The sequence below is a fragment of the Chelonia mydas genome, chromosome 27, assembly GCF_015237465.2.
Source record: "Chelonia mydas isolate rCheMyd1 chromosome 27, rCheMyd1.pri.v2, whole genome shotgun sequence".
NCBI lineage: Eukaryota > Metazoa > Chordata > Testudines > Cheloniidae > Chelonia > Chelonia mydas.
The window spans coordinates 618,423-627,651 of NC_057860.1; the positions used below are offsets into that span (position 1 = coordinate 618,423).

General features: G+C 54.1%; 1 protein-coding gene across 3 annotated transcripts in view; it reads left to right on the forward strand.

The window, feature by feature from the left end:
• ARHGAP27 (Rho GTPase activating protein 27) overlaps positions 1–3,203 on the forward strand; it is a 76,179-nt gene extending 72,976 nt beyond the window's left edge. For all 3 annotated transcript variants that reach the window (XM_027827906.3, XM_043536578.1, XM_037886695.2), the window contains one exon: positions 964–3,203. In XM_027827906.3, the coding sequence (XP_027683707.2) occupies positions 964–1,141 (178 nt within the window). In that variant the 3' untranslated portion in view covers positions 1,142–3,203. The remainder of the gene's footprint in view (positions 1–963) is intronic.
• Positions 3,204–9,229: the final 6,026 nt, after the last annotated feature.

Sequence of the window (9,229 nt, forward strand, 5' to 3'; positions counted from 1 at the left end):
ATAAATAGCAAATTTTGTGGACGTGTGACACATCTGCAAAATTTCCTATGTATGCCGTGACCATCTCAAAAATGTGATTTCTCTGCAGCATGTCTCAAACTGGGAGTCCTGACCCAAAAGGGGGCTGCAAGCCTGTTTCAGGGGGGCCGCGGTATTGCCACCCTTACTTCTGCGCTGCTGGCGGCGACGCTGCCTTCAGAGATGGGAGCCCAGCCAGCAGCCGAGGCTCTCTGGCCACCCAGCTCTTAAGGCAGCTCAGAAGTAAGGGTGACAATAGCCTACCAAGCCACGCTTACTTCTACCTGCTGCTGGCAGTGGTGCGGCCTATAATATAGGGTACAAAGCACACAAAAGACCAGATTTCCCAGGGAAGACCAGATTTCACCATTTGTGATGTGATTTTCATGGCTGCAAATTTGGTAGACCCCTATCTATAGGCCAAGCTCCCTGGTTGGACTACATCTCCCACAACGCATCATGGTCTGCCCTCTTGAACAGGAGAGGCAGTCCATCATGGGAGTCCCCAGCTGTGATGCATCATGGGAGTTGTAGTCTGGCTAAGGCACCCAGCCACAGGAGGAGCATGGGGTCTTGAGGCAACTAAACTACAACTCCCATGAGACATCGCAGCAGAATTTTTGAATTGAAATATTTTGGTTTTCAGGCGTTCAGTTTCCTGTGGAAGCAGACATGTCCTGTGAAAAAATTCATTTAGTCAAAAACCCAGCTTCCCACCAGAAAACAGTTTAGATGGAAACCTTTGGATGAGCCCTGGGATCACTGGGTTCCTCCCTTTGCTTGTTGAGCCCTGGTCCCCTGGCACGGCCATGCTGTGCTGGATTCACGCCAGGCGTGGTTCTGGTGTCAGCCCATTCCTGTCAGTAACATGTAGGTGCAGCATCTGTCAGCGTGAGAGACGCCCCTGGAAGTTTCCCAGTGACTGACTGTCCTTTCTCCCTCCAGCGTGATCGACTACAAGGAGCAGAACCGGATGTCTGTGCAAAGCGTGGCGATTGTGTTTGGGCCCACTCTCCTGAGACCAGAGACCGAGGAAGTAAACATGGCAATGCACATGGTCTTCCAGAACCAGATAGTGGAGCACATCTTAAATCAGTACAGCTACATCTTCCCAGACAGCTAAGCCCAGCGGTGAGCCAGAGCCGACAGTGAAAGCAAGGAGCAGAGTCCCTGGGACGAACCATGGCGGCTGCTAGTGTGTGACGCTGAATTGTCCCAGCCTGAACTACAGACAATGGTGGCGACAATCCTTAATAAACTGTCAGTGCTGATGCTGGGCTGCAGCTACCTGGGATGACTTTGTGCCATTGGCCACCGGAGCCATGTGACCAGTGGGCCTCCTTTAGAGATGGGGAAACAGTCAGAGAAAACAGTCACCCGATTGGTCATTCTGCACAACACTCCTGCTTGCCGGGGTTGGTACCAGGCTGTACCCCGGGAGAACAGCCCCAGGAGAGCACAGGGCCTTGAGCTTTCGGCTGTCCAGCTGCTGAGAAGGGAGTATCCACCGTGAGGCTGTGCACGTTCACTTCGCTGCAGGTGAAAGCAGCCCAGGCAGGTACCGGAGAAGGGGCTGGACAGCCTACCAGACAGTGAAGTGGGGACCGTGCTTACCAGCATCAGCTGTCCGCCCCATGCCTGCACTGCTGGAACTGCCAGCAAGAGCTGTGCCAGGGCCCCTCCCCCACACAGCTCACGCCACCCCCTGAGACCTGGTGCTGCAGCATCCACCTCTGTGTGCACATCTGCCCCTCAGCCAAAGCAGCCCCCGGGAGCACCGCCAAATCCCCTCCCACGACCAGAACAGCATGTTAAGCACGCCGCACTGCAGCACCTCCGGCTGGGCTCCAGCCCAGGTGTCACGCAGCCCGCCTCCCTGACCCTGCAGCCACTGGGGGTGGACCCTGAACACCCCCGAGGCTGTTATAGCGCTGAGAGGCCGAGACAGGTTTTCAAAAGAGCTCAGCTTCCAGGGAGAGCAAGAGCAGCCCCCGCCCCCCGTGGGAGTGGCTGAGCACTCCCCATAAGCGCTTTGCTCCAGGCCCCCCAGCAGCGAGCAGCAGCGTAGACCATTGAGCCCAGGTCTCCGCAGTCCCACTCCAGGGCCGTGTCACCCCCAGCCTCAGCTGCGTTACTGAGATGGGAGTGGGCTCTGGTGCTAAGACAGCTTGGAGCCAGTGCATGCCAAGGAGGGGGCTGAAATCAGCCAACCAACCCCCCTTGAAAACTCCCCTTTTGGAATTAAAAGGAGACCTCCCCCCACCCCTCGCAGCTCCCTCTCCTCCAGGGGAACGGCTCCAGTTCTGCCTGGTGAGGGGCTTAGTTCAAACTCCTCTGGGCGTCTAGCTGTTGGTGGCTGCAGAGGCCTTGGGCTGTGAGTTTAAATGGCTCACAGGCTGGTTTAGTGCATTGCCTGAACCTGCCCTGGTCTCCCTGCAAACCTGTACATGAGGTAAGGGCCTGGGGCCTCTGAGCCCCACCTGGGCCAGGTCCTGCACAGTCATGGGGCGGGCAAGTATTTCTGAGCTGAATATCCATGAGCCTGGCCTAGGTCTCTGACTCCTCCTGCCTCCCTTTCTCTGCCTCCATTGCCAAGAGCATGTCCCTGATGGAGCAGGACTCCCCCAGCTGCTGCCTCAGGACAAGGCCTGGACTTGTCTCCCACTCCTCCCGCCCTCTCAGACTCCCCTTCTCTTCTCCCTCTCCCCACCTGAGTCACGCTAACATCTTCCCCTCTCCCAAGCCACCCTTCGGCACCCATCCCCCACAGGCACTGCTGCCTTCCTCCCCACAAGCTTGCCCCCTTGCCACTGGAGAATCATGGGAGTATGCAAGAGTCACGTTCATTCCCAGGCAAGTCCTCAAGGCACAACTCCCGTCAATGCCATGTCTGTTATTTGTGTTACAGTCACGCCCTGTTCTACTAGGCCCTATACAAACACAGTGCAGGCAGGGCTAGTGGGGAAATGGCCGTTATTTTCTGTGAAACAAGTTCAAAATGTGATGGATTTTTTTTTTTGTCAGCGTTTTGTTTCCACTGGAATTAAAACATAATATGTTTGGTTAGGGGCTTTTTTGCGCTCCTGCCCCCCCAAAACACAAAGAAGGGGAGAGGAAAGGTGGGAGGGGGGCCCCAAACACTGACAAGGTGTTGTTTTCATTTGAATTAAACTGAATGAAAGATTTTTTGGTTTGAACTGAAGAGTTTTCATTGGCCAGTGTCAAAGGATACCAGTTTTCTGGGTGTAAATGTGCAGATTGTTCACTGAGCTGCATTTCACTGAGAAAACACTGTCACAATAATCTTTCACCCAGCTGCAATTCTCTGAGCCTGTCCCTGCCCCAAAGCATTCACAGTGTGAACAGGAAGAGAAACAAAGCGGATTTGCCCAAGGTCCTTGGCAGGGTCAGGAAGAGAAGCCAGGTCTCCGGAGTAGCTGCCTGCATGGAAGGTGGAGAGAGGAGCCCAGGGTGCAGGAGGAAAGATGGAATGCCAGTTGCAGCCACTCAGCACCCAGTTAAGAAAGAGCCAGTTTTGATTTTTAGAAACCAGGAGCCCTCTCCTGTTATTACCCAGCATGGGGGACATGAAACAGGATCTAATAAAATGGCATTGAGGTGAGGGTCAGGAGCCATGGGTGCCATGCTCAGCAAAGTCACTTGCCCACTCTCTGCCCAAGGTCAGACTAGATGATGATGATGATGATCCCGTGGGGCCGCACAATGCCTGACTCTCCCTGAAGGAATTGCCCCTGCTGGGCAAAGGCCTTTCTCTAACAGTTAGATCTGCTGGTTCTCTTCCAAATGTCGGGTTTTGCATATGAATGAAATCTGGATTGCCCATTAGTTTGTCTGGCTGTTCCTGTGTTTAGCGTGGTTCCTGGTTTTATTGATTAGCCAGCCCTGGTTGAAACCCAGCCAAGTACATGGTGTGACAGCGAGGAGAGCCACTAGTTTCTCTGGAGAACAGGAAGAGAGCATGAGAATACCAGCCAAGGGCAGGGTGACACCCAAGACCCAGTCAAGCAATATGGCACTGCCAAATGACAGCATACCCCCAACCATGCCTCACCACCAACACATGCACAGAAGGAAAATCTCTGGAGTTTCTGTGATGCACATGGGTGGGCCCAAATCCCTCTGTTTCTTTAGATGGAGCCACGGCAGGGCTGTCTGTGTGGAGGGCAGTGTAGCTCACTGGATAGAGTGTTGTACTGGGATTTGGGTGACCTGGGTTCCAGCCCAGCTTTGCCAGTGGCCTGCTGGCTCACCTTGGGCAAATCACATCACTGCTCTGTGCCTCAGTTTCTCCATTGGCCTAATTGGGCTAATAATAAGGGGCAAGATTTTTAAAGGTGTTTAGGCACCCACATACGTTTAAAAGCCTGGCCCAAAGTGTTTTGAAAGCTGCAGCTCAGCAGAAGGGAGAGAGCAGAATGCTCTCAGGCTCCCAAATCCAGCGCCCCGGGTGAGAGTGAGTCTTGCAGCAGCTGGTCAAAAAGCAAAAGGGAAAAAAATCATGCAGAAAAGGTCAAAATCCGTTTAGTTTCAGTTTTGGCATTTGACGTGCTTTGTGAAATTTTTTTTATCGGCAATTTGTATTGAAATATTTCATTGACTGTTGACCAGTTCTGAAATAAGGAAGTGTTTGGTCGGTTCACCCCCAGGGTGGGCTTTCCCTCCCCTTGGCCTCACCGCCCAAAACAAAGGGAAACATCGGCGTTTTTTAAAAAATCGTTCTGGAAATGTTTTTCTTTCAAAACCAGAAAACGAGCAAAGGAAAATTGTTGATTAAAAAAGTGAAAATGTTCACGAAAAACATCCCTGTAGAACAAAGAGGCTGGTGATGGGAACACCTTTGCCAGCTGCACCCAACGAAAGCCGAGAGGTGGGTGTTTTAAAAATACAATTTGCCAAGGGGAAGTAATACTTTCCAAAGCTATGTCTGGATGGTGGGAGGGGAAGTGCACATCACATGATCTGCCAATATTAGCAACCCAAGCGGGAAATCTGGACAGAACACTTTGCGAAAGCAGCCTCTCTTCATCCAATATTACCACAATACTGTAATAAGTCGCAATATTACAACAAAAGGACTTCAAAACCAGACTCCAATGAGAGACTGCTGAATTGGAATTAATTTGCAAACTGGATACAATTAACTTAGGCTTGACTTGAGTCTGGGAGTGGATGGGTCATTACACAAAGTAAAACTATTTCCCCATGTTTATCCCCCCCCTCTCCCCCAACTGTTGCTCAGACGTTCTTGTCAACTGCTGGAAATGGCCCACCTTGATTATCACTACAAAAGGTTTTCTGCCCCGCCCCGCCCCGCTCTCCTGCTGGTAATAGCTCATCTTAAGTGATCACTCTCCTTACAGTGTGTATGATAACACCCATGGTTTCATGTTCTCTGTGTATACAAATCTCTTCACTGTATTTTCCACAGTATGCATCCGATGAAGTGAGCTGTAGCTCACGAAAGCTTATGCTCAAATAAATTGGTTAGTCTCTAAGGTGCCACAAGTCCTCCTGTTCTTTTTGCGAATACAGACTAACACGGCTGCTGCTCTGAAACTCTTCATCCTATGTTATTGGCATGAACACATCTAACCCACTCTTCCTCTTCCTCTGCAAGCATTTGCCCTTATATTAGCCACTTTGAGCGAGCACATGGCCTGGCCTGCATCCTTAACATCAGTGTCATAAACGCTAACTAGCTGAATTCAAGCATGGCTCTGAAACACCTGGATACAGTGAGGCTGGCTGGCTGACTGCCTCCAGGCGTAAGGGATGGTGCAAGGGGAGAATGGGGCTGAGGGACGGGATCTACCAGTGAATGCTGATCCTAATTACCTAGGGTCATTCATAGATTTAAAGGCCAGAACAGCTCACTGTGATGGTCTAGTCCAGAGGTGGGCAAACTACGGCCCCCTGGCCACATCTGGCCCACGGGACCATCCTGCCCGGCCCTTGAGCTCCCGGCCTGGGAGGCTAGTCCCGGCGCCTCCCATGCTGTTCCCTCTCCCCTGCAGCCTCAGCTCGCCGGGCCGCCAGCGCTCTGGCCTGTCGCTCCTGCCGGGCAGCGTGGGCGGCGTGGTTGGCTCCGGCTGGGCGGCGAGGCTGCGAGCTCCTGCTGCTCTGAGCAGCATGGTAAGGGAGCGGGGGGGGGGGGAGCAGGGGTTGGATAAGGGGCACGGGGTTCCAGGTGGGCGGCAGGGGAAAGAGAGCGGAGGGGGTTGGATAGGGGGTGGGGTCCCGGGGGGCCTGTCAGGGGACGGGGTGTGGAAAGGGGTCGGAGCAGTCAGGGGACAGGGAGCAGGGGGGGTTGGATAAGGGGTAGGGTGCCGGGGGGGTGGTTAGGGGTGGGGGTCGGTCAGGGGACAAGGAGCAGGGGGGGTTGGATGGGTTGGGGATTCTGAGAGGGGCAGTCAGGGGGCGGGAAGTGGAAGGGGGCAGATTGGCAGCGGGGGCCAGGTTGTTTGGGGAGGCACAGCCTTCCCTCCCCGGCCCTCCATACAGTTTCGCAACCCCGATGTGGCCCTTGGGCCAAAAAGTTTGCCCACCCCTGGTCTACTCTGACCCCCTGCATATCACGGGCTGGAAAGCCTCGCCCAGGGCAGGCTGCAGCAAGCCCAGAGGTTCAGGTTGCGCTCGAGAGCATTTTACATCAGCCTCCTCTGAGGGCTCTGGAAATCAGGGGCAGGAGGAGCTGTGGGACAGGGCGTCCCTGGCCCTGGGGTCCTCTACCACACCCTGCCCCAGGGAAGGCTTCACTAAAAGGCGTTGCAGGGCCCTAGGAGGTCAGTGCCCGGCGGGGCCCAGTGAGACGGTGCGCCTCCCCGCTCTCTCCCTCTGGCCGCAGGCGCTTGAGGGATAAGCACGCGGCTCCGGCTGTATTTGCTGAGGAGGGGGAGAGGCTGAGACCGTTAGCCCTGAGCTAAGGGGTGATGAGAAAGGGGCCGGGTGGCAGAGGCCCAGGGTTGCAGCGAGGGCTCGGCTGCTGTGGGCAGCGTCCCTGGGCTGGAGCCCGGAGCAGTGGTAGGCCTGGGTCCCTGCACCAGCCACTGGTGAAGTGGTGTGAGCCCTGAGAAGGAGACATGGTTCCTTGGAAGCCTGCAAAAAGGGCTGAATTTAAAGGGCAGGCGCAGGGGCTGAAGATGCCAGTGGGGGGCAGCCAAAGAGTTTTGTTGGACTCTTGCTACCCCGGCAGGGGGCTGTGCTGCTGTGTGACCCAGCCGGTAACCCGAGCCGCTGATGACCTGCTGAGCGAGGGCAGCACCCCAGCTGGCGCCCGGAGCAGGAGGCGCTCGAGCGGTGAGAGCAGCCCCCCTGACAGGCTGTCAGCTGCAGAGAGGGTTTGTCCCGTGGGCAGCGGGACACGACGGCACCTCACCGAGCAGGCAGAGGCGGGTCACTGCTGGCTGGTTTGACAGGTGAGGCCCAAATCACTCCATCGCAGCCTGGTGTATGCCCGACCAGCTGGTATAGAGTGAAGAAGACACAGGCCGCTGTCAGCTCCTCTCACACACACCCCAGCCCCACCCCAGGAAAGGAGGCCATGGGGGCACAGGGCACAGGCCCCATCCCCACCCCCTGCAAACTGCCTGCAGTCCGGGCGTCCCTGCAGCCATCCTGCTGTGGCCTGACCAAGCCGTGGTTACTACAGCAACGCCTGGAGAAAGGGACTCCCGGGGCGTCAGTTGTTGTCAAGGCTGAATCCCCACTCTGTCACTCCGAGGGCGGGAAGTGGGGGCCCGCAAGGACTCTAACCGTTAATACTGGCCACTCCAGGCTTGTATTAAACTCCCGAGGTTACAGCTTTTCTCTGACCTTGGCTTGGTAAACGCTGCCACCACCCAAATGCAAAACAAACCCCTTGGACCCAGGAAGGAGCACTTGGGAATTCCTCCCTGTGGGGTACCCGCAAGCCCTTTCACCGCCCCCCTCCGGAGAAGAGCTGAGAAAGAAAACAAAGGAAATTAGCTGTTGCCCCCAGCTAATCAAACAGCATATGTACAAACCTCTTAGGACACCAAAAATCCAATCCTGATGTAAGCAGTGTCAGGATGAGCTCCACCCTGACATCTGGTGGTGAGGTGTGGCAAGTTGTGGAAAAGAACTTCAGGGGCTGATCTCATTTGCATAGGCACACCCACCCCGCCTAGAATGAGGCCAGAGCTGCCCAAATGGTCACTTTGGCTGCTGTGGGATCCCCAGTGTCTCTGTTATTGGGGCAGGAAGAATAAATTGTTATTACCCTGATTATGGGAACTGTGCTTGGAACTGTACTTGGCCTTTTGTTATGATGGATGTGTATTGACTACCGCACCCTAAACAGCCGTACTGTGGTCGACCAGTACACTATGCCTCGAGTGCAAGATGCCTTAGACTGTTTGCTGGGAAGCCAGTGGTTCTCTGTGTTGGATCTTCAAAGTGGATACTACCCGATCCCTCTGGGAGAAGAAGATAAGGAGAAGACAGCCTTCATCCTCCCATTAGGGTTTTATCAGTTTGAACGCATGCCCCAAGGGATTTCTGGAGCACCTGCCACCTTTCAACGTCTCATGGAGAAAGTTGTGGGAGACATGAATTTACTGCAAGTGTTAGTTTATTTGGATGACCTGATTGTGTTTGGAAGAACCTTAGAGGAGCATGAAGAAAGACTTCTTAAAGTGCTTGATAGGTTGGAGGATTATGGTCTGAAGCTTTCAATTGACAAATGCCAGTTCTGCAGAACCTCAGTGAAGTATGTGGGTCACATCGTGTCCCAAGAGGGTGTGAGTACTGATCCTGATAAAATAGAAGCACTCACTACATGGCCACGTCCAAGTAACTACAGAGAACTCAAGACCTTTCTTGGATTTAGTGGCTACTACCGCAGATTTGTGAAAAACTATGCTATGATTGTAAAGCCTCTGAACGATCTTACCAGGGGACATCAGTCCAGCAAGAACAAATCTAAGTCCAAGAATAAGGGGGGGTCCCCTAAGCCTCCTGTGCAGAGACACTATGGCCCCTTTGAACCATTTGGGCCACGGTGGGATGAGAGATGTGAAAGGGCTTTTCGAGAAATCATTACTTGCCTAACTCATGCTCCAGTCCTAGTTTTTGCTGACCCAAGCAAACCATTTATCCTGCATACTGATGCCAGTTTGGAGGGTCTGGGAGCAGTCCTGTACCAGGAAGTGGAAGGCAAATGTAAACCTGT